At 42.2% G+C, this 27,307-nt stretch overlaps 1 protein-coding gene across 3 annotated transcripts; it reads left to right on the top strand.

Annotated features, from left to right (window-relative positions):
• The first annotated feature begins 1,716 nt into the window (after positions 1–1,716).
• snphb (syntaphilin b) lies at positions 1,717–26,977 on the top strand. 3 transcript variants are annotated; one of them, XM_019269305.2, is made up of 7 exons: positions 1,717–1,996; positions 13,365–13,496; positions 15,548–15,712; positions 19,252–19,431; positions 20,060–20,167; positions 20,430–20,579; positions 20,794–26,977. In XM_019269305.2, exons 2-7 carry the CDS (start codon positions 13,447–13,449, stop codon positions 22,823–22,825), a joined length of 2,685 nt encoding a protein of 894 aa, XP_019124850.2. In that variant the 5' UTR covers positions 1,717–1,996; positions 13,365–13,446; the 3' UTR covers positions 22,826–26,977. The 3 variants fall into 3 exon arrangements, with proteins under 3 accessions (XP_019124850.2, XP_019124859.2, XP_019124866.2); XM_019269314.2 differs by lacking the exon at positions 15,548–15,712; XM_019269321.2 differs by lacking the exons at positions 15,548–15,712; positions 19,252–19,431.
• Positions 26,978–27,307: the final 330 nt, after the last annotated feature.

Below are 27,307 nucleotides of genomic sequence, written 5' to 3'. Positions count from 1 at the left end.
GTGTCATGATGTCAAAATGTGAACAGCATGATGAAGAGTACTGTTTAAATACAAACTGTCATTGAAGCAGAACATTTAGTGGTCCATTCATGGATCACACACATTTTAATCACCTTGTTGGAGAACTGTATGTTATGCAATAAGTACTGAAACATTGAACAGTTGGATTGGTGCATTCAGACGTTTAGAGACGGTCAAATAAATGTCACCTATAAAGGTTAGAATGCATTTTAGGTGAGATTTTATCTGAAAGCCGAATATCTCTGACTTTTTGTGAGTAGTGTATGTAGTGAGGTGATAACAGGATTCCACAGTCAGAGAACTAAACAAACACCATTTCTTACACATCACATATATTGGATACATTTAATTCAGCTATTTATGTCTCACTTGTTTCCACATGTTTTACCAAATGTATTGTCTGTGAGTACTTCCAACATGTCCACCAGATAGCAGCAATGAGAGGAGGTCCCCAGCTTTGCTTTTAAAATGTTTTACATGATGTAAAGGAGGATCAGGTGAGGATGAGGGGCAGTGTCTAGGGGTGTTTTTTTAGGATTCAGGCAAAGTTCTTTTGTCCCAGTTAGTTCCAGTGAGGAGTCTTTAATTTAATTTAAATTTTTTTTTTTTTTAAGGAGCAGTGATGTCCAGAATGAGGCTGACTCTGATCAGTCTGTCCTCAAAATATTTTTTTCGGTTTTTTCAACGTATCCAAATATTGTAAATGATTTATGATATATGTTGTAGGTCTAGTGTGTAACATTTAGGGGGCTCTCTTAAAACAATATGGCTGCAATAGAATATAATAATCATAACTATGTTTACATCAGTGTATAATTACCTGAAAATAAGAACCATTGTGTTTCTGATATCTTAGAATGAAGTCTGTGCAATTTAAGATGCCACTAAATCTACATGCTGGTACTTTAACTGAAATAAGAGCTGAACTTGACTTAAATGCGTGGATGGCAAACCTAATATGTAGTTTACTGAAAATGTATTTTATTCTCTCAAACAACTGTAAATAACCAAATGAATTAGAGTAAAGTCACTGTAAAAATTTCAACTGGCAATCCTGCTGCCAGTGGTGGATTTTTAATGGTAGAGAAGTGGTTAACGTATAATATAATACCTAGAAATTACAATGTCTTATTTAGATCATATTATATTAGATTCGATTAGATTAGATACTTTTTACAGTAAGTACTTGTTACATGGCAGCCAAATGATTATTGTAAACAAAAACACAGTACTGATTTCTCTTAAATTTGACTTTAAAACACAGTAAAATTACTTTTCACACTAAGTTACATGTCAGTGGCTTTCAGTTAATTACTGTAAATTTCAAACTTACTGTTTTACAGTAAAACTGTTGAAAGAACAGCCTCCTAAGTTCTTTAATAACACGTGCTCTATGATTTGTAACTGAATACCAGTTAATTTGGCACCAAATTAATGTGTTGTGACGTCATCACGTCTTCATGAGCACCATGCGTTCATTTCATGTTTAATTCTGATCCTATCATCCAGTTTTCTGAGAACACAAACCTCACAGAGCCCTGAAGTGTACCGCGATATGCAGTACACCTGCGTACAGTAATCATATATGCAGTAATCCTGTGTACAGTAATCATATATGCAGTACTTCTGTGTGCAGTAATCATATATGCAGTAATCTTGCATCCGAGTGCCTCCCTCTACAAATTGAGAGGTGTTTCCCTTTAAAAACAATCCGACGTAACGTGACGCAGATGCTTCCATCCATATACCCTTGTGTCTCTCCTGACGCGGCAGCCATCCAGCGCACCTCCTGTATCCCTCCTGGTCCAGCCTCCCCACTCCCTCTCCTCCTCTCCTCCCCTCCCTTCCCGGGTGTGTGAGCCAGGATCGCCGCTCCATCCAGCGGAGCTCTTGGCGAAGAACCGCAGGGAAACAATGAAAACCGAGGCGATGGAACCGCGAAAGGACTGACATTGCAACGGGAGAGGGGGCACAGGTAAGCGAGGCCTGACTTTGTCATTGAAATCATCAGAGCCGCTGGACGCGGCGGAGCTGTCATTTTGCGGCGGATGCGCCTGCGGAGTGGAGACTGTGTGCATCAAGGATCAATAATGTATGAATGGAGTAAATGCGTGGAACATGCTGTTTATTTAAAGCCGTGCGTATCAAGGCTCGGGGTATTTCCTGTCTGTTTATTTTGGTGCAGCTGATGGATGCTGCGCAGTGCGCTCCGGCAGATGTTTGCGCGTCTTATCAACATCCTGTGCGCCCATTTGTGAGCGCGTAACTCCCAGGGGCCTTTAGGTGTCAGATGCATGTAGTCCACCGGTGTCAGCGTCAGAACAGTAAACATATTTATTGATGAATAGACTGCTCTGCTGTCCCTGCATGGAGAAAACAGCTCACTGTGTCTTAGTGAGTAAGTGACATCCATGTTTGCAGGAAGCTAAGTCGTGACAGGTCGCCCAGCGCTGCAGTTTGACCTTGCAGCATTTCTGTATTTCAGGAACGCACGTCCCACCAGGAGGATAACACAGGCACAGCTTTCAAATGTTGCAACTGCATTACTATAATGGCATCAAAGCGTTATCTGATTTGTATGGCTGTATGGGCTTAACTCACCGTTTATTGTTTTTCTTCAACATTTGGAACATAAGAGCCAGTCAGATATGACCTTAAGTGCATTTTGAGTTTGGTTGGAGAGTCTCAGATCTTCCTGAATAACCTTGGCACAAAAAACATGATATGTTTTGACAACTAATGCTGGCTGATGGTCTTTAAAGTGCACTACATACAACCAGAGATTCTTAAGAGATGCTTTGTGATCATTTTGTGTCTCTTTGTAGTTGTTTTACTTCTTTTTGTAGTCATTATGACTCTCTTTGTAGTGATTTTGTGTCTTTGTAGTAGTTTTGAGGTTAGTCAATTTGTTTATCTTTTTGGTCAATTTGTTTATGTTTGTAGTCAATTTGTTTCTCTTTGTGGGTCAATTTGTTTATGTTTGTAGTCAATTTGTTTCTCTTTGTGGTTGTTTTACATCTTTCTGTAGTCCTTACAAGTCTCTTTGTGGTGATTTTGTGTGTCTATGTAGTAGTTCTGAGTCACCTTGTAGTCATTTTGACACCCTTGCCTGTGACCTGTAGTCCTGTTCACTAATCCTTCCATGAATATGGTCCTTTTTTTAAGCCCACATACAGTCTACAGTGTCTGGAAAGCAAGAGTGAGTGGAACAGAAACACAACGCACCTTGACTACAGAGGCAAACCCCTGTGCTCTTTACTGTCCTTTGGTTCAGGTCACTTCTACCCTTTACAGCATGGCCATCTTGTCAGCTGCAGGCTTCCTCCATCCTGTTCCTCTGTCTTCTCAACCAATGGCAGCTCTCGTTCTGCTCACGTTCCACACAAGTGGTGGACTTATCATCGCCATGGTGACTTGGCAGTCGTTCTCACAGCATGGTGTTAGCTCAGATGCGCCTATGGTGGGAAAATCTCTTAATTCTGCCATTTTCTCTTGTGATGATTATAACCACAAACACAATTATTAATCTGTAATAGTGTGACTCCCCAGCAGTGGTCTCATAGGACTGTATTCAGGTGTTCATTTCAGTTCTTTATTTGTGCAAAATCTCCAAAGTCTGCTGATTGTTATTTTTTAAAACCTCTTTCATGCAGCACATGTAGCTACTCATGTAGTCTGGACTGTAACTGTAGTGCTAATCACTAGAGTTGAGCCGGATACTCGGCTTGAAACGAGTATCCGGTACGGATAAAGCAAGTGTCTAAGTGTCTGACACTTTCTTACTGTATTTCATTAAAAAAATAAAGGTAGTAGTGGTATAAATAATATTACAAATTAAGCTACACACTCACACACACAAACTATCTCTCTCTCTTTGTCTGTCACTGTCTTGTAAATAGTTTTTTAATCAGCAATAAATATAACAATTTCTGATCAACCGATATCAATTACATGCTTAAAATAACATACTGGTTAAAGCCCCGCCCATTTCAAGACAACTCAACCCACTTCTGGGCTAAACTCCGCCTAGTTTCGGTTTTGGCTCCACCCACGCAGAGTACAGATACAGATACAGATAATGCTGTACTCACTCATCCCTACTAATCACAACATTTATTTCAGCATGTCTTGCTGCAAGGGAAGGAACAGTGCAGTAACTTTTCATTGTATCTTTGAAAGGGATACACTGATTACTGCTGTGTTTCAAAACATCCTTTAAGAAAATTTGAACCACAGCGGAGTGGGGCATTTTTTGCTGCAACCAAAAATGAAAGATTTTGAGAGCCCAGAGTGAATCTAAACATTACAGTCGTGGGCCAGAGAACCAAAACAATGAGCTGAAAGATACTATAAAGCTAAGAGGAACTTGTTTGTGTAAAAATATTGGTTACAGACACTTTATTCATTTGTCACATTGTGGGTTTATTTTGGACTCTTGAAGCTACAATATTCGATATTTTTACATTGTAATGTCAGTGTCAGTTCCTCTCAGCTCTGCACGACCTTTTAGCGTCTTTGAGCTCATTGTTTTGGATTTATAGCAACAACATTCACATGTTGTGTCTGAATTCTGATTAGTACACTTTTATGTAGTATACTGTGTGCACTATGTACTTCCTGGAGCTAAGTTCAGTAGGGTAGTGTTGTCTTAATTTGAATAGGGCTGTTGCAGACTTATTCTTCACCAAATAGCAACCAGGCAAAACATTAGCAGCAATATTTGACTACCAAAACATAAATATAAAACATGTGTGCAACTTACATTTGTATATTGCAGTATTCTTTTGCTTTTTAGTCAAATCAGCGACCACTGAGGACAAGAAGTGTCCAGTGTTTCACACCCAACTTTCTGACAGTGCACCATGCATTTTGACATAACTGACAGTGTGAACTTATGTACTCAAAATATGGAAGTACGAGAATTGAGACAGCAATATTTTTGCGAAGAGGTGGGGTTGGTCTTCTTTTAGTCCAATGGCCAACATGACTTTAAATGCAAATGTTGCTCTGTGTATGCTAGATGTGTCAATAGGCAACTGTTTACCATCTCTTGCACACCATAAGAATATGGTACTAATATTTACAATATGACAAAAGGATAAAAAAAAAGATGCACTGCTGTCTTCATCGTATTAATGCACTTGAATGCAGCCTAATGTAGACAGAGTCAGTCTTCTCCAACATTGTATTAGCATGATTGCAGATATTGATTTCCTCATTTTATCGCTGCTCTTCTGCTTGTCTTGCCTCTGAGTAAAATAGTTCACACAGACTATTAGTATGATCACTTAGGCTGCAGTGCACTGGCATGCTTTTAGCCCTTGCTGCTTGGCTCACTAATGACAAACCCAGTGCGAAAGATATTTAGAGCTTTTGACCTGATTAAGATTATGACGCTCCAGATTAGACAGAATCTCAAAGAAGAGTGTTGTTGTAAAGAGCCTCAGAAGTCAACCGTTTACATTTTACAAAGAAGTTGCAGCTACATTATGGCTAAATCTCAAAATCCAGAGAGACTATGATGTAAAGGAGGTTATTGACTCCATTACAAGACAACAAACAGAAAATGTGGGTAATTGCTTTAGATGTATTTATAAAGGTTTAGCAGTATTTGTTATATCCTCCTCTCCTTCATTTTTCCTTGCACTCTCTGTGTTAAATGTGTTGATTGATGGCCGTGTAAGAGCTGTGCTGTAGCTTTACTGCTGTGCTCTGCTGGATTTTAGCTAAGCTGGTCTGCATCCGCTGCAGCAGGAGGGTGACTCTGCAGGATTGAAAACCAAAAGTCACTCTTTGTGCTCTGTCACATCTCTAGTTTACTGATCTGATGAGAGTGAGTACAACATATACTGGCTATATCCAGCAATAGCCTGCTTCTTCTCACTAGTGCACTTTCTTGGACCACATGCACGTCCACAGAGCAATAGAGGCTTGAAGTGTAGAAGCTAATTGTTGCTGCTGTCCATTCTGCTCGTGTCGTTTATATTCTCCATTAGAAGTGCAGCCACAATAGTGGCTTTGACAGTAATTGACATTCCACAGCATATGCCAGCATGCATTGGACATGAACTGTTCAAAACGAAATAGAGTCAGGTGAATATGTTTATGTGCTTTAGCATGAGTTCTATTTATTATGCTTAAGTGGAAACTCAATATGCAATATTACAAATGTGTCTAAAACAGGGGTGGGCAACATTGGGTTCTAAAATTTGACAGAGGGCCGGGCCAGGGACCCCCCCCCCCCCCCCAAGCCTGGCCCCGTCTCTGCCAGACTAATAATAAACATGTCTTCACCAGTGTGGCAGAAGAAAGAAGACTTTGAGTTTTAATACGACGCAATGTTTAAAACAAGCGGTATTAAAAGAATATGAAGCAGCAGGTAGCAGCTAGCGCTGCTGCTAAGGCTAAAGCAACACAGAGTGTGGATGATTGACACCTGTCACCTGTCGACCAATCAGAGTCAGGAGAATCGATTAGTACCGCCCACATTCACCTTTGACCCACCAATGACGATCCAGAAAGAAGTAAAAAAAATCGAAAAAAATCTAACTTGGTGAACACATCAGCACAATCGCTAGAATGTTGAGTAGAGCTCAAATACTCACACCTGGCAGCTCTGTTTATGGCATCTCCAGATGTTGCAACCAAGGCTATAATTGGTCAATACTATTTGGACTACAAATGGAAACAAGCCAACATTTTGACTGTGTACACTTTCTGCATGTTTCTGCATAAACCTTACCTCTGTGCAGCTTGCCCCACTTCTCTTTAGAGAATGGGTTTGTTCATTTCCCCTTGTGGACGATGGGGGATAAACACAACACAGCACAGCACATAAACAGCAGTCCACATGCAAGCTACACACTAGCAGCGGGCATCAAAACTGAAGAACTGCCCAACTGGGTATCAGCTGCTAGCCAGGAGGCAGCCTGCGCCTCTGCATTTCTTTCAATATGTGGTTGATGCAAGTTAGACTTGTCTTATGCATCACAGTCATATCTGAGTTGGTATATGAGTTAAGTTATGAGACACTAAAGCGGCTCAGTGTTAATAAAAGATCCTTGATCATTCTGTGTATTTATAAAAGCTGCGTCTGCAGTCACTACCAAGGGAAGAAGGTAAGTCATTAACACAATAGGGTTTTTTTTTAACAAAAGACACTGACATGTTATGTAGTAAAAATACAGGCGTAAACAAAGAAATGAATGATGGCTTAATTCCATTCGGCTGCCATAGTTTCAGGGTGTGTGCTGGTTTAGCTCACTGTGAACAGAGCCATCTGTAATCTTATTAGTAACATCTGTGCTGTTACTGACTGCAGGGAACATGCTGATATGTTTGTTTTCAACAGCATTAATCTAGTAGTAATGACACCTCAGTTGATTTTCCATTTTCCAACTGTTGCATAGGCTGATTATTATTTCTTAAACCATGAGAGGAACAGGTACGTACAGATAAAATGCATCCGTGTTTAATATGAAACAGAGGAGTCCCATGTGTCCTTGTTTTCTTCCATGAGAATACTTCAGGGACAAACCTGGCTCCAGCTAACAAACAAACATGATCACAAAGATTTGAATTTTATTACAGTCAGCTCTGAAGCTTTATCATTTAATTATTTAATCATGAATGAACCGGCTTCATCTAAACTAATCTAAAATTATTTTACTAAAGTAAACATGATCTTATATGTGATATCAGTTTCACAATTATAAAATTTCCTGACTTGACCTTATGTGTATTTATAGTTCAGAGTACCACATGTGGTGCGTCATGCTTTTGTGTTTCCCAGGCAGCATCATAATAGAAGCTGCTGACTGTGCAATCTGTCTAAATAAGACAATGAGTTATCGTCATCATCTAGTCAGATAGAGAGGGATGTATTATTTAAATCAGATGGAAGCTTCTTAACTAATGGAGTTTATAATAAATACAGAATTAAACTGTTTTTATTTATATGATGTGTAACATTGATTAGCATTTCTACCACAAGATCTATTAATCATGTCGATGCTACCGTGGCTTATAATCAGGTGAATGCTGTCTCTGTGTAACTTTGTGCTCTGGGTTCAATTCCCCATGAGAAGTACGTAACACATTACAGCACTATGTCGCACACCACCAACTGTTTGGTGATTTTGGTCAAACTGGATCATATTTTATGGAGAAAATGTTTTCTGGTTTTCCCTCTGATGTCCTCCGGTCTCAACTCTCTGTGATTTACGGAGTTTCCTGATAGACAGTGAAGTAAATTGCTGCCAGCTGTAGCTGCTGTTAGCTAATGTTAGCTCAGTTTGTTAGCCAGGCTGCCTAGACTATGAGCTCAGAGTACTAGGGTAGGTTTTCAGACCCGGAGCGTGGGGCAATACAGACAGGGAGCTGCGCGTGTCATGCCAGAACTGGAGCTGGGCAAGTGGGCAATATAACCAGGTTTAGCAGCGTCTATGGACATAATGCCAGAGGAGAAGAGAGCGAAGAAGCTAAGAAGAGAAAATGAGAGAGGGAGCAGTAATCAGCAGCACATATTAACAGAATGTATTTTATAGAAGTTATATTTTTGTGCATTTTAAGCTGATTTTTTAGCCCACAAAGCTAAGCACCTGCTGGATCTAGCTTCATATTTAGCTTAGAGGCATAAGAGTGATATTGATCTTCTCAGCAAGAAACCAATATTTTTGGTTTAAAATTTGTAATGTTATCAACATCTAAACTGTAATTTGTTTACCTCACAGCACTGCTGATTTTATATGGGCATCTCTAGAATATCTTATGGTATTTCTGTTCTGTACACAAGAAACAGGGTCAGCAAATGGTCACTGCAATATACAATGACAGGTTGCTGATGTACAACCTTCCACAGAGCCATGACTTAGCACAATGTTGACCTCTGTGTGATATAACAGGAACACAGAGGGATAGATAATACACACAGTAGGTTAAATAAATATCATTTATCTATGATTCAACGCCTCTCACTGATCAGTGTCCAAACACAAGACAGGAACGGTGTTGGAAAGGACCACAGGGGCTTTGGATGAGCAACACTCACAAACAAAAACATCCATAGCACTGTATATGGATGTGTTTGTTTGTGAGTGTTGCTCACACACTCAGTGTTGAATGGGTCTGCTGGATTAACAGCAATGACTCAGTGTTCTCGACCCAGAGGCTGTCTGATAGCCAGTAAACCTGTTTCTGTGCCTGTTTGTCAGTTGGGAATACACAGTGGGTTCAAGGAGACTTTAGCTGGTGTGAGTCACACTTTCCCACACACACACACCCACACCCACACACACACACACACACACACACCGCCTTCTCCACTATGTCCCGACCCCTATGGGGTGCAAGTCGTGAGTTGCAATACCACTGCAGTCTGCTCTGTTCGGATGAGGAAAGGAGCATCATTACCTCTTTGTGTGTACCACTTTTCTCGCATTATGTTGTACTTCTGCTCTCGAGTCAGCTCTTTGCTCACAGCACTGAGTCCCATGCATAAACACACATGTACACTCCAACTGTGCAGAACATTTGTTTCAGATATGCAGAGATTAGTCAAGGTCATATCATTGTAGAGAGCAAGGACACACTTTCTTTCACAAGGGAAGCCGCAGTGTCTCTGCTGCAGACACAGAGGGGGATGAACAATGACTGTGTGTGTGTGCGTGTGTGTGTGTGTGTGTGTGTGTGTGTGTGTGTGTGTGTAATCTTGTATTTGCACAGTTCTGTTTGTCCATGTTATTGCCCTGCACACAAAAGTGCTTTCCATCTTCTATCAATCTGACATCCCTCCTTCTACTCCTACTACTTCACTGTCTGTCTCCACTTCCTCACCTTCACAAGGTGCCTCATCCCCTCTTCCATGTCACTGACTTACCTCTCTCCTTATTGTCCCTACTTTCACTACTCCATCAATCCCTCTTTCTCTCCTCTGTCACCCCCGTCTCTCTCCTCTACCTGCTTTGTGTTTCTGTCTTGTCAGCGCAGAAGCTGCTTGCATGTCATATATACTGTGTGTGTGTGTGTGTGTGTGTGCGTGTGTGTGTGTGTGTGTGTGTGTGTGTGTGTGTGTGTGTGTGTAGCTGCGGAGGGTGTTACATAACAGGCCCAACTAATAAATCCTGTATGATGTGCTGTGATGTGGCTTGATCTGTTGTGACAGCGTCCAGAGAACATGCTGCCTTCCCAAGCCTGAGTCACACTATGTAAAGTAAAATTGTAAAATCATGAAAAAAAAAAATCCAATATTATGTGAACTGTGTTACATAATAGACAATGTCATTTTTATTCTGTCTTTGTGCTCATGTGAAAGGACTAATTTTATTTCTTTATCATCACCAAACCATCATAATTCACGTAGCTTTGATGTAAACAGTCCCACAAGCCAATCAAATCTCAGTAATGGCTGCAGGTTTGTCCCTATTCATCTTCCCTCTGCCTGCGTTTCATCTTCATCTCTTTGATTCACTCTGTCTTTGATCATAAACATTCAGATCATTTGTTACATCACCTTATTATAGACTAATAAAGCAGACTAATTACTCACAGACACATCATTTTACAGTATTTGGACTCATTAGACTTGTTTACTTTGGATTTAATTAGGTAAAACACATGTGCGGCACTCAAACCTGCCTGACCTGCCTCTGTGTGTTCATGTGTTTATGTTTGCACAGACCCATCCCTATGTTTTCTTTTTTTTCTTTGCAGTTTTTCTCACAACAGAAAAATGGGACCACATGTGAAAGGAAGCTGAACAACCCCAATAATGATTCTAACCCACCACCCCATCAGGTTTTTCAACACCAGCACCAGCACCAGCAATCTACATCATCCAAGGCAAAAGACACCAGGATGTTTACTTCCAGCAACCACAGTAGCCAACCTTAGCAGGCGAACCTGGCAGCAGATAACAACACCCCTGCTGCAAGTGCGGCAACTTGCTTTAGCCAGGGCTCCTGGTACTAGGATGCCAGAGTCCCCTGCCACCCACTTTCAGCAACCACAGCAGCTCAGTCTAGCCAGAGCTCCTGGCACCAGGTTGCCAGAATCTTCCGTCTCCCAATCCCTGCAAACCTTTAGTACTGGAGGTGCTGGCACCTAGCTTTCCTCCATATCCCTTGCAGCAGCAAGTTCCTTCGATACTTAAATCAAGTCTTGCCTCTCGACCCATTCCAGCCTAGCAAGCAACCGTTAACTTGACCCTGTGTATAGCTAATCCTCCTGCTCATCATCCTAACATCTAATCTTCCATCCGTCTCCAGTTTATGCAGACAGATCGTTGACTTTATTTACACAGATCTTGCTGTATTTGTGATGCCTTCCCTTCATTTACCACCTACTGACTGATTCCTTGAAGGACACAAATGGCACTGCTACTTGAAAGGGACAACACCCACCCGTTCCAGAGAATTATGCGTTCTCTCTCTTCAGAAATACTCTGTTTACAATTTTCCACCCAGAGACAAAAATGAACAATTACATGGCCGTTAAATTTAATGTGGCCCTTTTGTTTTGGAGGCAAAGATCTCCATGAAAATCATATCCACTTTGCATTCATGCCTTCTCTCTCTCCAACTACAGCACCTAAGCACAAGCTTTTATCTCTTTCTTCTAACTTCTATCAATCACTTCTTCCGTCCCATCACTCTTGAATTCCATCTACCTGGACAGTCCAAGTCATGCCAAGCTCGATCTTTGGCTCAACCCTTGCCTACTGGAACAGGATTGCCTTCTTCTAGGATTGAACACCTGGCTCACCTACACAACATCCATTTGTACAGTGACGCTGCTTCTTCTGTTGGTTTGGGCACTTTCTGCAGTGTTTTGCAGCACAATGCTCACACTAGCTCACTACCTCCACTCTCTTTGACATTTAAACCATATTAGCTGTTCGCAAATGATCCCTCAAGTCCACCCTACTTCAGCAACCTCACAGTCATGATCAGCAAAGGTCACTCCAATGCCCCATCATCATGCATCCATCATCCTAATGTGGCATCACACACCAACATGTTCTTTGCACGGCTCATGTTTCTTATTCAAGAAGTTCAGAAGCATGCTCTTGTTGCAGAAACACACCCAAAACTGTGTCCTCCATTTTCAGCACTGCTACATCTCAAAGATCTCAGAGACTTTCATGAGCAGAACCACACCTCAACAGTGCTACTTCTGGCATTCCTAAAAGCCACCTAACGCTGTACTCTTTCACTTTCATTCCCTAACTCTGTAGGGTCCTTTGTAGCCCTACTTTGTTTTAAATGCACTTCCTATTCACCGAATTAATTCTAAAAAGGTGAATATTACATGCATAACTACCCCACTAGATTCCTCTAAATCCTCCACGCTGCTCCTTTAAAAATGTTCTAGTCTCCAAGATCAATATGAGATTACTCAAATTACATTTTTAGGTTATTTTCATGCTGTACTCCCCATGAGTTGTGGAGTTCCCCTTTCAAAGAAACACTGAATGAAAGGCAGCATATTCAGTACGCACAAGTTCCCATTTGTCGTTCTTTCAATTGACACAGTAGAGAGTTATCAATGCAAGGCTTTATTCCATGAATCCACCTATTGTATGTTCTCATTCTCTGACTGTAGTGGGAGAGAGAACAGGAAGGTTTGAGTCAGTCGTGGTTGGCAGAGAGACAACACAGAATGGAGAGGTGACTTACAGTAATAAGTGCCTCACATTAACATACATACAGCACACAAACCTGGCACTCAGGAGCCCACTAAGTTGTGTGTGATGCATTATTGATGTGAATAAGCCTCCTCTTTCTCTGTTTTTTTCCCTCTATCTCTGCCTCCCGCTCTCTCTGTCTTACAACTTGCATTTGCTGTTTCCAGTAACATAATGCCGGGGTTAGTTTTGTCGTTTCACTGTCTGCATGCACGTGTGAGTCTCAGTACTCAAAGAGGCACGTGGGAGCGCTCATGGTCATGAACAAACACACAGAGCACTTAATAAAAGCACACAGATGCAGATGTAAATGTCTGTTCCCTTTGCTCACTTCTGCCCCTCTCACTGGTGCTTGACCTGAGATGAGACACATGAGCGGTGACTGGTTAGTTCTCCCACAGTGGTTGCTGAACCCTGATGTTCTGTCTTTGCCAGCCAGCAAGTGTCAGCTTGAGTCAGCAGCACCATGCCGCTTGCTGAGGCATCCAGAGCCAAACGCAGAGGCAGTCAGCAAAAGTGTGTGTGTGTGTGTGTGTATAACCTCAATAGTTTTTGTCATTTTCTCAAGCTGTCACTGATTTGTTGACCACTCTCTCTTCTTTCTGGGTGTCTGCGTGTCTCTACATCATCACTCACCGGTCATGTCTGTGTTTCACTGCAGGCTCTCAGTCCTGATCTGACGAACAGAGAGACAGAGTGAGGACATAAGAAGATAAAGGTCGCAGAAGAGGCTGTCTGGCCCCATGTCTGCCCCTGCTCCAGCCAATCGGAGGACTGGGTTGGGTTCTCGCCGGTGAGTAGCCAATGACGACCTGTCCTGTTTTTACGCTGGGGTATTCAGTGTAACATAATATGACAACCACAGTTGACACAAGTAGCTCTACTTTACAGACTAGGAGACAAACAAATTTATAAAATGTATGACTTAACATAACCTTTGATAGCTTTTACAGTGCTTTAGATAATGCACAGATTCATTCCATTTCCACAAGCTGCTTCATATTGTCACATAAATAACTAAATATCCCCCACCTGTAAGGACTCATAAGGTAAGGAGTGTTGTTGAAAGAGGAGTTAGACAGTGGAAAAGAAGATTCCCCATGGAGACCTCCATCCCAGCAGCCCACAGAGGCTTTGCAACATGATTAGAGGTACATACTGCACGGTGTTAGCAAGACGCAGCACTACTATACACATGAAGGACTGTGTTTGTATGTATGTAGATGATATTTTAATGTAAAACCTATGCAGCTTAGTTATCTATATTTGCCTGTAAACATAAAACATAAACATAAAATGTTTTATCTTATGTCATCTTCATTTCTTCTTTGTGGCAAATATGGACATCACACTCTCTTTTCAGAGTGGTCTTCCTGCACGGCACACAAGCTTCATGAATATATCTCTCTCTCAAGTAGGAGGACTCATGGTCTTGGTTTAACTTGATTATTGATTCTTGATAGCTTGATTGACTTGAATTGAATCCAACCCACTCACTGGTTTTACATTTTCTCTTTCTATCATTCCTTTGTTGAGTATCTATTTTGTGTGTACTCTGTGTATGTGGAGCATAAGTATTTCTAAACTTCACACTTGAAGAGCTTATCTGTTGGTACCACCTTCTAATTAGAGGTCTGTTTTATGTTCTATAAATCAGTTATCATCCATAACTAAGAGCAGGTTTGTCATCACTCTGGCTGGTGTTTCTTTTCCTCCAGCAGGACTCGAGCTTTGTCTTTTAGTGCATGCTTAAGAAGACAGTCTGACCTCTGACCTTCTTGGAAAATGCAGGAGAGGATCTTTCTATGTTTTGTTGTGGGATTCATAAAAATTGAGAAACGTGGCAGCCTTGATATTAATGAATTATTAACACCTGTAACTGCAGAGTGTAGTGTAGTGTGGCTTATTAGAAAACTAAGTACTCCTAACCTTTTATTAATAACTTTATTAATGACTAAACTGAGATTTTTCACTGGCAACCCAACGGTTATTCAAATAAATTGGCTTCTCACTTATATATAAAGCATTAGCAAATTGATTTTGGAAGATTAATAAAATGATTTAAAACGTATTAGAAAGTGGAACGCTCCACTCTTACTCAGCTCTCTTCTTCTCTGCTCCAGTCATGGTCATGTCAGCATTTTTACCTCAATTAGCTCTTTTTTTTAATTAGCTCTATTGATACTGATGGAGGAGCTTTGGTGGTATTATTGGCAAGAAGATGGACTCAAATAAATAAACTAGACGCAGTCTCCCTCCCACACACAGACCAGTGAACGGCAAGTTCAGTGTAACCTGAGCACAGTTTATCGAGTGTATTGATGTGTTCTCTCCTACTGTTACTGGACTTCTTTGGCCGGTTTACTGGTAACAGATGAAAGGAGACCATTGATGACTTTTCCACATCCAATAAGCCGTATACTGTGTTGTACTAATGTTCTCACTTTACACTGCAAGTGCTGCAATAATCTTGTACAACCAGAATGTATGTTTTATAGCTAATGTGTACAAAATGATTGTTGGACATTGATTGCTTCTGTGGTCCAGTTTCACACAGTCACTACTTTAATACTGTGGAAAGTCTATTTGGCATTGACATTGGCTGGTGACTGGTGACATTGGCAAAAATCCACTTATATTACTTTTGTGTGAAGTGAAGTTTTAATCTGTCTCATCCAGATGTTGCAAACCACAGATTTATGTGTGGGTCACATAGAGATAGATACCCTCCTGTGCACCAGTCAAGACGTCTGGTTAGTGGTTGAAATGGTTTCTTGGTGTGTAGCTACAGACAGATCAATCTGTAGCTGTGGTGTCCTCCTCTTTCTCGTCTCTTCTCCTCAGATTCAACCCCCTGAAGGTGCTGCAGCCCAAACACCGTTTGCAGCAAATATTGGCGTCCTCGCCCGTCCCGGTGCCCAAGCCGGCGTCAGGGACAGGGACGGGGACTGATGTGGCTGCGCCAGGGGCCACGGCGCCAGTGGCCATTCCTATGCCTGCGCCCCCTGCGTGAGACTCACTTGAGTTATAGTCTCAGACAGCATGCTCCGTAGCTGTAGATGTTGCTCTGGCATGCACTGTAGCCACTAAAACCGCACAACCGCAACCGCACAGAGGCAACATTTACCTGTCGGTTTTCCCTCCATTCCCCAATTGTCCATTTAATTAAGCTCTGCTCATTTAGCTATTATTGCCACACTCATCAACATAATGAAGCATCCTCACCAGTAGAGGACTTGGAAATGCAGAAGCATTATCGTGTAGAGCTAGTTAGTTTAAAATAAAGACAGGGCTGTCCATACTCTCAGAGTATCATTTTCTCTGCAGCCGGCTTGACAGGCCTGCCATGCTGTGTTACAGTCGCTAGGCTCTGATTGGGTTGCTTAACTGATTGATTGAGTTTGAAACATAACAGATATTCTTTAAATAGCTTACTATAAATAACATGAACACAACACTGGGATGCCAGTCGGAGCGCTCAGGGTTCATATTCAGCTCAGAGGCATTAACAATAGTGACAGCTCAGAGGAAAACAAGGGAAACCCTGATAGACATGTACTTGCCCACACCACTGACACTATAGTAGTGTCACAAAGTAGATTTTTCCACTAGAATTGGCATTTTGTCCTGGTTTCATGTAAGTTTTCATGGCATGAACTTTGTGTTTAGCGGCTCCATGCACAGTAGAAATAACGCTACCCTTGTGCTGTGGAAGCATTCTGTGATCATGAAGTGATCACTGGTTCACTACAGCCGCTCAATCACCAGCACCATGTTTTTATACAAACACTAACCAGGTAAACCACAGAGAGTTGGTGAGACATTGACATTGCCTGAATGTGTTTTTTGGAAAGAAGGTTGAGATTATTTCAGCTTCTGGAGCAAAGTCTCCACCAGAAAAAAGCCCACAGCGTATAGCGTTCTATTCACCCACTAACACTAAACAACACCTGATTCCTGGACAACGCTCGGCTCCTATAGCATACCTATGACTGCCTCCACCGGACTGCCCACCAGACTGTCACCAACCACCCACAGTCCTTACATAGGTTCCATCTCTGTGGATGGATGGATGAATGGATGGATGAATGGATGAATGGATGGATGGATGGATGGATGGGATAGACTGTCTGTCAAACCTGTTGTCCTGTGTATTCTGCAGGCTCACTGCTTCTGCTGCTTCACTTTCCCTGTTTTTCTGTTCTGTCTTGGCTTTTGTCATATATTGATCTTCAAGGAACTATTGAGTAGTCAATATCTGGCCTCCTCCCCTAGTGTATCACACAGGACACGTTTCCTTAAAACAACCCATGCTGGAAAGTTAGATGAGGAAATAGATGCAGGCCTTGTTTTCACAAAGAAGTGAACCTTATACATCATTTTGTTTGTGTGTCAGATACAGCTACTCTTGTGAAATATTGAACAGTTACAAACTGTCTCCAGTGAATTATTAAACTTGCCTGGTTTGCCCATGTATGACCTCAGACTTAAAGTGACTCCATGTGACTGAACAACAACTAAATGCTTAAACAAAGTGTTAAAAATAGCAGTGGAGAAAAATCATGAAATCAAAACTCTGTCTGAGTCCTGTGTTAACTGAATTGAGGATATATTGCTTATAAGTTCGACTTTCACTTGTTCATTGAGGTTTTTCTTTCAATTCAGTTATCTCATGACACTTTCCATATAGTGATATTGCTGCCTCGCGACCACTTGGGGGGTCCCGTCCCTCACTTTGGGAACCAGTGATCTAGACAATAGTTCTAAATTGGAAAATGTTTTCCTGATTGATCTGATAATTCCTTTTGTTCCTGTCAGGCATGAGATAGCTTATGTGGTAAAAAAAAGTTCCAGCAGGTTGAAGTTTAAGTATAAAGTCACTGAGTTGGGTGTGTCCATGTTTTGTATCTCAATGACGTGGAGTTATCGTGTCCTGTGTGAAAATCCCTCATGGCTGCTCTGATTGGTCCTGCTTGTCCCTTCCTTCCTCTGTAGAGGCCAGTGATTGGGCAACAGTTATGTCTTTTTAAAGTAACAGGTCATTACAGCATCCGGTACATGTCATTCAATATCACTGATTATAAAGAAATTGCAATGATTACAATATTTATTATCAGTAAGGAAAGTGTTGACGGAAGTTGCCCATCACAGATCACCCTTCTGTTTCCTGGCTTCCACTGATATACTGTGATACTCAACAACTTTATTTTCTTTAGCAGGATAGTAGCAATGTTTAAAGGTGAAAATTGTGTTTATTTCAATTGTTTTCAACATTATTGTGTAAAGTTTGGTTTCTAAGGTGATTTTTGAAAATGTCTAACATGAATTAGTTTTGAAGGGATAGTTCTGCATTTTGGGAAATACACTCTCTCTCTTGCCAACAGTTATGGGACGAGTCAGCAAGCAGTTAGCTTAGCTTAGCATAAAGGCTGGATGTAGGTGGAAACAGTTAGCCTGGCTCACTCAAAATCTCAAAATCTCAAAAATCCAACTATCAGCACCTCATTGGTTCTCAGAAATGGACAACTCCTGATGATTGGGATAGCCTCCAATTTACTAGCTTCTGTCAGGCAAACCTGCAACATTTGGATGTACACAAGTAGTTACCTTCATGGTTAAACAGTGATTACAAAAACAGCTGCACGTTTGTCCATATCCCGAATATTTAACCATCAATGTTTTAGCTGGAACCTTTCACTTTGGAGTGAGTGAGACTAACTGATTCCCTCTGCTTCTAGTCTTTAGGATAAGCTAAGCCAATCACCTCCTGGCTCTAGCTTTGTACTGAATGAACAGACATGTGAGTGGTGTAGATCTTTTCATCTAACTCTGCAGAAAAGCGAGTAAATGTTGTTCAGATGTTGTAAGAAGAAGTAAGCAATCTGGCCTCTTAGTGCAGGGTGAGGTTGTCTACGTGTGAGGTTTATCATGGGTATTTCCAGACATGTTTACAGAAGAAGGACATCTGTACTAAGTAGCAGAGATGTTGGACTGTGGTAGGACTGATCTTTATCATTGCACAGCTGTGTCCTTTAATAGTCTAGATTTTAGCAAGCAAATCAATTGTACTGTCATGTTCTGTCTTTTGGATTGTATTAGTTTCAAAGGTCGAATTTATGTTTGATTATATCTTTGATGTTTGGAGTAAAATGCTCTGGATGGTGAGACTCTTTGCTGCCAATCCCCCTGGTTCTCTAATCATTAGAGCCTCAGAACATTTGATCTCTTGTGAAATGTGTTTCAGGATGCAGATTGTTTCATGTGGGGAAGCCAAAGAGAGCAGTCTGACCATTCTGTTAAAGCTTTTAGTGAGCCACCTCTCTAGGGCTCCTTCAGTGTTTGAGTGCTTGTTGATATTTAGGATCTTCCTGCCTGCAGCTCAGGCTCTGAATAAATTAGGCGAATCCCCAGACATGCTATCTGCTGGCCAGCTTTGTCCCACCTCAGTATTACAGTGTGCATACATTTATATCATGCACGCATATTGTTCTGGTGTGGCCCTCTGCTGTCTTCTGTGATTTAACACCCTGTTGTCTCTGCCTGGTCAGGTTTGACTACTGCAAGTTCATAGAGCTAGACTACGTTCCCATGGAGACAGGCTATATGGTCTCAATGCGTCCGACTAAAGGCTATGCATCGACCAAGTCACCAACTAAAGGATACACTTCCACCAAGTCTCCAGATCGCCACAGCCGTTCAACAAACTCTCCCTCCACCCCTCGCTCTCGGTCTGTTCTTGTTCTGGTCCCTCTTCTTTCCTCCTGTTCTCTGAAGCATGGGAATGATGCCACCCTTTGTGAATGCTTCATGATGTTACTTTATGGAAAACATCTGAGAGAATAGTTTCCATAGCATCATGTTTGGTTTGAACCATTACCCTCTTCTTTTCTCTTATGTTTCATATTCTTTCATTTGAAACCTATCTAAACTTTATTTCTTTTGAGGAATGCTTCTTGTAGTTACATCATTAAATGTCAAATTTGCTTAGATTTTTTGGTTTGGTTTATATCTCTGCAGTGCACATTCACTTTTTGAAAAACTGCAACATCATTGTTAGTGCCCAAAGGAGCGTGTGTCCTTGTCTCGATGGCAGAATTGTTGTCTGTTACCAGTGACTCTGGCCTCTGTATTTATAATGTGTCTGTGTATATCTGTGCATTTCTGTGTTGTACAGTATTGGCATGTTAGTAAACGTGTATTGACGTTGGCTTCATTCATGTCTGTTATGATTTATGAACAGTGTCATGATGGATTTGTTCAACAGCACCCAGAATTCACTGTCACCTCGTTGTCTGGAGTGTGGTTTAATGGTGTTACCACAAATAGATTAACATGTCTTCTCTTACTTTTGACTAGGCGGACACCGGCCCCACCCAGTAATAGAGATCCCTATGGCAATGCCTCCATCAGCAGCGGCAGCAACTCAGGCTCTTGCAAAGGCAGCGACTGCAGCCCCACGAAAGGGTAAGGCATAGGAAACAGCCTGGTCTGTTTGGTAATGCAGAGGAATAGCTTCTCTTCTAACTCAGTGCTCTTGTCTAACACACTGTTTTATTACCTTGAGAATCAGCCTGAACTTGTCCAAACGTTCAGTGCCACCTATCTGATACTGAGTGCTACAGATTCTTTTTTAGTACCCCCAAAATATACCCTATTCAATACCCAACATCTAACTGAAATCAGTCCTAAAAGCTTGTAAAACCCTTTTCACATGCTTATGTGCCAGACGTCATCAGAAGTACACGTCATGTACGGACAACCATGGTATCCGGCCTCCTCCACCAGAACAGTACCTCACACCCCTACAACAGAAAGAGGTGTGCATCCGACACCTGCGGGCCAGGTTAAAGGAAACAATCAACACCCTGCAAGACAGGTGAGAGACTGCAAAACAAATATATCAATATTGGCCTGGAAGTCAGTGTTTATATTATCTGACTTGTTCTTAGTTTCTTTTCGGTCCATCCTTACAGGTTCTAATCTAACCCTTATACTAAGGTAATATCTGTATTTACTAATACTCTTGTTTTCTCCCCTTCCCTTTTGTTCTTACTTTCTCTCTTTTCTCCTCTTTACTTTGACCCTCTTAGGGACACAGAGATAGATGAGCTGAGAGGCCAGCTTTACAGGATGCAGGAGGACTGGGTTGAGGAGGAATGTCACCGTGTGGAGGCTCAGCTGGCATTAAAGGAGGCGCGTCAGGAGATCCAGCAGCTCAAACAGGCTGTGGACACTGTTCGTGCCAGGCTCAGTGAAGCTGGGGGGCTCAGTGGAGACGCAGGGGTCCAGAAGTACTTCCAAGACATCAACACTCAGAACCACAAGCTTGAGAACCTTTTGCTCAACATGGAACTAGCCCAGAATGGATTAGCCAAGGAGGGGGAAGCCATATTAGGCTGTCGGACCCGAGTTGGAGGTTCGGCGCCAGCATCAGTGTCAGGGGAAAGTCCAGGGGGAATACCCAAACCAGCAGTAGGAGGTAGAGGTTCTTGCTCCTGTGATGGTTCTCCAGCTCGTTCTCTTACCCGGAGCTCCACTTACACTAAGCTGAGCGATCAGGCGCTGGCGGATCGGAACGGCAATGGTCCGGACTTTCCTTGTCTGTCAGGTGACAACACCCAAGACAGCGGCTTTGTGTGCTGTGGGGAAAGCAGTGTACCCAGCCGGGCAGACCTACTGCTGGAAGCTGCATTCCTCTCAGAGGAAACAGCTTCTTTACTCAACTCTTATACACAGACCTTCTCCCACTCTCTACCCAACTCCCTTCCCAACTCTTTGCCCAACTCTCTGCCTCACACTTTCTCCCATACCTTACCTCGTTCTTTCCCTCACAATTTGTCCCACTCTGTGTCCCACACTATGCCGCACTCCTCCACCTATGAGAAGCTGTGCACAGGTGAGCGACTAGCGCCTCTTCGTTGCGGCCTGGGTGGAGTGGGCTGTATGAGCCACCCATGCCTGTCCCACCACCACCTCTATCTGCACCCCCTGCGGGAGACTGGCATTCAGACCGAAAGCTGCCCCGTCTCTGCAACAGCAGGTTACCCCACTGACCTGGATACCATTGCAGAGCAACGCACGTTCCGCTCCCAGGCTTGCAGCCCCACCTCCACCTGGATGTCTGATGAGGGGGAGGAAGAGCTGGACTCCATCACCACCACAACTTCAGTAACCACAGCAACAGTCATGAGTACAGCCACAGAGCCGATTCCAGTCTCCAAAACACCGCTGGTCCCTCCCTTACCACGCTCCGCTACTGTGGCGTGTTCCATGGAAAGTCCAGACCTGTGTGAGAAAGAGGGAGTGGAGGAAGAGGAAAAGCAGGAGAAAGAGAAGAGAGAGAAGGAAACGTTGGCATGGGAGGAAGAAACAACAGTGATTGGACTAACAGAAGAGGGGCAGCAGGCACAGATAGGGTCAGTGGGTGGAAATGTGTTTGAAGTTCAGGGTACAGTGGAGGAGGCAGCTCCAGAAATACTGTGCAATTTAGCAGAGTCCTCAGTAGAGACATCAACAAATACAACAGCAGAGCCATCAGTAGGGATGCAGGGGGAGCTTACATTTGGAGGATGCTGTGGAGAAGGTAGACAGACTGGGACAACTGTGGAAAACCTCAGCATGCAAGACGGACAACAAGAAGTTGGTCTATCAGCAGGATCAACTCAAGTAGAGGCAGCAGATGGGAGTCCAAGTTGCTCAGGATTATCACCAGGTGTAGAGCAGCCTCACACCTCTCAGCCAAGGAGATCTACTACCCACGAGGAGATAGCTGGTGTCACTGTAGTGGAGGTCCATGATGAGGATGATGAAGAAGATGAAACTAAAGAACAAGGAGCAACAGGGGGGGCCACGCCAGAGGAGGGACATTCATCTGACTCTGGTACAATTGAGAAAAGCTACTGGAGTCGCCACTTCCTGGTCGATCTGCTAGCAGTGGCCATCCCTGTTGTGCCAACAGTGGCGTGGCTCTGCCGCGGTCCAGTCCGTGGCGGACAACCCATGTATCATATAGGGTCGCTGCTGCGCGGCTGTTGCACTGTGGCCCTGCACTCACTGCGCAGGGGAGGTGGATTGAGGCATTACCCCGCAGGCGGGGGAGACCTGGGTGGATCACTGATATGAGGAGAATCTGTTCAGCACCTCTGTGGTCCTTAACTATGACCTTTCCTGTATGGGTCTGGGTCCTTAGCTCGCTGGAGGATAGCTGAAGTAGTGCGAGGAGAGGAAGAGAAAAATCTTTCTATCCTGCATTTTTCATCGAGGTTATTGGCTGAGGGGAGCATCGAGAACAGGAAATGTGCATTTATGACTTTTATGAAGGTCTCTGGCTGGTCTGTTTGGTCCTGCTCCTTATTGTCTCTCACCCCACTGGTCCTTGCTCTTGCTACCAAGATGTCTGCTAATACTGCTGACTTGTGCAAAACCGAATGAGCTGATTGAAATGAATGATCTATGCTTGGATGTTTAATGCTGATTGTTTGGCTTTTAAATGCAGGGAAATGTTAAAGGTTCGTTAATCTGTCAACCTTCCAGTCTGACTCAATTCTGACATGTTCAAATTAACTTGCGTTGGTGAGTATATGAAATGCGGTATCTGTATGTATCAGAATGTACACGTGTAACCAAATGGCGTCGTTGTCTGCAGTAGATGAGCTAGTGAATGAGGGCAAATCCACCCTAAATCAGAATTTATGGAGACAGTTTGGGCTTTTCTATGAGTCTTTGACATCTTCAAAACTGAAAACATGGAGCTTATCTACTATCAAAAGACAATACTCAGGTTGATTCAAAGGATACAAACACACTGAAACACTGCAGCAAGGCTGCCAAGACCTACAGACGCAACACAGTGCATTCAAACACAGCAGAGCTGGGGGAAGGGTTCAACCTCATTCAAATGACTGAGGATCTCAATTTTAACGATGCTAACATCTGAATACTACCCAAATGATCAACTATCTGGGTGTTGGATGATCAGAAATGTTTGTTTGAGCAGTACCACAATTTCCTACATGGAAAACTACTGTAGTGAGCTCAAACAAGCTTGAGCCGTAAGACTGGACACAGAGCTACCGTAGCTTTGTTCAAAGAACAAAAAAATACTTCTAGCATACTAGCTGAAAAATATACAGATAAACATGTTCTTTCTTGCCTATTTAATCCGTACACAAAAATAAATCTATCCAAATATATTGTCGTTTAACAGGAAGTTAGGTGCTAGAACTATTTTCTTGTAAGTAAAATTTAAAGTGCGGGTCAGTTTGGACATTTGATGCTTGGCAAGAAGTTTTTACATACCACAGAAAGACACAGAAAAACAATAAATCTCCTAAGCCTTCTACAACTGTCCTCACTTAATTTTGCATCTATAAGTCACTCTCCTGAAGGATACACTGGCATCTTGTTATCCTCTCCTCAAAGTTGCCCATCTTTCAACTCTAACTCTGTATAAGCTGGTGGCTTCACGCTATGTTCACTGTGTTTCTACCCTGACAGTACATGATTAAATTGAACTAATTCAAGTTCATGTGAAGTTGGTCCCCAGTATTCTGCAAATCAACAGATGTATTCGACTCTAAAATGTCATATTTTATTTATTTCAAAACTTCCTAATGTGATTAGATTTTATCCTGCACAGCACCTCTCTTGGCTTTTACTGTGCTAAGAGTTTGATGATTGATAATGATTGATGCCACATAAAGACTGGAAGCAGGAAGAAACAGCTAGCCTGATTCTGTCCACCTTCCAGCACCTTTAAAGCTCACTACTTTTAGGTGTACAAATTAACACAATTTAATCTAAGTATAAAAATGACAGGTGTAGTTTTTACAGAGAGCTACCTGTCACACACTTTGTGTTTTTCATCTCAGTCTTTCTTTGTGGTTTTCAGGTTTGGAGACAGTAATAAGGACAACATGGACATTTTGTTTTAGGGTGGAATTTCCTGCATTCATATGGCTGATCCTTGTACCCTGAAGCTTGCATTTTAATCAAACAGCTGAACTCAATTCGGACTCCTTTCATTTTCACATTACGCACATTTGAAATTCAACACATCAGATCTAATAGGAGACTCATGTAATGATCAGAAACTTGTTTGTAGATACTCACTGGCTTGGTTTGACACTGTGACGCAGATCTTAATGAAGTGAGTTGTGCTCAGTCTGTGCTGTATATTTCTGCTAACTTAAATGCTCTTATGGTGTAGTTTAACTGTCACTCTGGTAGTGTGTATTTCAAGTCCACTGTGCAAGAGTTTGTCAGTCACTGCAACAAAAAAAATCTATGTTATTTATTTAACAGAACTTCTACAAAGCGTTTCTATTCATGGAATGCGACATGTTAGCTAACACTCCAAATGTAAATGGATATTTACAGTTGTATTCAGGATCAGCATCTTTGTTTGAGTGTGTTTTTTCCAGAGGACTTTGACGAAAGAGGCATCTGATGGCGGTTTCTTCTGTTCGCTGACCTTGTGCAGATGTTTAACTCTATGTGTAACGAGGGCAAATAAGCAGTCTGCAACTGTAAAATCCAAATTTCGTCCGACTGTCAGAGACTCATGAGCCAAAAAGTGGATCAAGAAACACCCCGACACAACCAGCATAACTAAGTCTGACACCGACTGAATCGTTCAGTTCTGTGGTGAAGAAATAAGCAGCATGAATCTTTTTTTAATTATTTGGTTGACATATTTTGCACTATTGTTCACTTTATGAATTTTAAGCAATTACTTGAAGTTGAGATTGTACATGTATCCAAAGTGTTGTATGTCCACTGAGTTCTGACTGATTGTTCTGTTGGTCTGCTAATGCTTAAAGGTAAAAAATGAAACAGGCGAAGTGTAACCAAGGTAACGGTAAAGACATTTCAGGTAGATTCTCAATATACACCTATGGTTCATGTCATAATTTCTGTGAATGCTGTAAAGTGGCTGCCTTTCATCCATGATACGTCTGACCACAACATGTATCTACAAAACTAGAAGTGCACTCGGAGAGCAGGCCAGCAGTCCAGTCTTCTATGATATGCAAATCTGCATGTGCAACCACTATATTACAATTGACCTATCTCGCATCGACAGCAAAAGTGAAACATAACATGCGTATCTGCCCTGTGATTTGGCTCCTTTAAGAATGGGTTGTTTTTCTCTGTAATCCTGCTGACAAACAAAACAACCTCCTCGACTGAGGTCAAAATGGACATTGTTCAAACACTGACAGAGAATGAGCAGCATCAGACGTCAATGACAATCACAACTATCCCTATCTGTGTTTGGTTTCATCCATCTGAAGGATCCACGACAGCAGCGGCCGTTATCAATGTATTAAGATTGAATTATTGTGAGAGACACACCAGACCTTCTCTTTTCCGCTTCCACGTTCGTCCATAACTTCTCTTCATTGTCAGCTGTGCACTGGTTGTGTTCCCATTTCCTGACTGTATGAACCGCTCGACTAGATGTGGATTAGGAGGCTTCATGTTTTACAAAAAAAGCCATATATCCTGTGAGGGAACAGGTGTGAGAATGTGGGAGGCGGCCTCCTCCTCTCAATATTAATGTATTGTAAGAAAAAATCTCTCATGATGAAAGTCGTGTGAATCATAAATACTGTGTCAGCATTGTACAGTGCTTTGATTTGAGTCGATCAAACTCACGCTGTCATTGAACGGACTATTGAAACAAACAGGGTGATAGAGGAAAGGAAGGATTCGATTTCCAGGTTCAGATTTCAGGAGTTCAGGCTTGTTGTGGGTGGCAGCAATCATCTTCACGCATCATTTATCTCTATGCACAACAGTCTACACTTTAGCTGCACTATGTGCTGTTGTATGTAAGTTTATTTCTAAACTGTAGTGCATTGTTAATATTGTGGTACGGAGTCATCCCAGAGTCCTGAATGATGTTGTTTTTTTTCAACTTGCTTGCACAAGATGATAACTTGTACGTACAAGTTGCCATTTAATATCTCGTGCTTCTTATGCACACAAGTCATGCTGTTTGTGCGTACCACATAATACTACCTAATACCTAGAGTAATACCTTTTGCACACAAGTTATCTTGAGTGATCAAACATCTTCTGCAAACAAGATTGAAAAATAGTTTTTGTTTAGTTTGTTTTTTTAGGACTTTGTGTTCTATGGCTTTTTGTGTTTTGCTTGAATATGTTTAATGTATGCAGGTTTTCCCTGTTGTACACCTTCATGTCTTCACTCACTAGTCCTGACAGGTTTTGTGAACATAATAATAATCATGGAGCATGTGTTGTCCTCCACATTTTCCTGTTCAGTGGGGAATAAACAGTACAGCCTGCAGTGTCCTTGTTCAGGGTTCAGACAGTCCAAACTTTAATGCTTCAGTTCCAGCAGAGATCGGGGTGCGCTTGTTTTATTCATTAAAAGTTGAATCCGACTCCCCTCCGGTCATCTTTACCATGCAGCACTTTATCATTCCAAGGTTGTCGCAATGCCAAGGAGGCCATTTTCCCCCCTGAGCGTGTCCTACTCTGCAAGAACGTCGTCGTGCCTCACAGTGACCCGGTTTTCTATTTCTGTCCCATAATACACCTGAACTTCCTGCTGTTGTATGAGGTTGTGCCAGT

The sequence above is a fragment of the Larimichthys crocea genome, chromosome XV (genome assembly GCF_000972845.2).
Source record: "Larimichthys crocea isolate SSNF chromosome XV, L_crocea_2.0, whole genome shotgun sequence".
NCBI lineage: Eukaryota > Metazoa > Chordata > Actinopteri > Sciaenidae > Larimichthys > Larimichthys crocea.
The sequence above is the reverse complement of the archived record's forward strand: the minus strand, read 5'-3'. Positions and strand labels throughout refer to the sequence as shown.

What these genes read in the sequence shown, in the direction of transcription:
- snphb (XM_019269305.2), top strand. Translation starts at nt 13,447, where the DNA reads ATGTCTGCCCCTGCTCCAGCCAATCGGAGGACTGGGTTGGGTTCTCGC. An exon ending in CCTATGCCTGCGCCCCCTGC is followed by an intron (nt 15,713 to 19,251) that starts GTGAGACTCACT and finishes CTGCCTGGTCAG; the next exon opens with GTTTGACTACTGCAAGTTCA. An exon ending in GACTGCAGCCCCACGAAAGG is followed by an intron (nt 20,168 to 20,429) that starts GTAAGGCATAGG and finishes CTTATGTGCCAG; the next exon opens with ACGTCATCAGAAGTACACGT.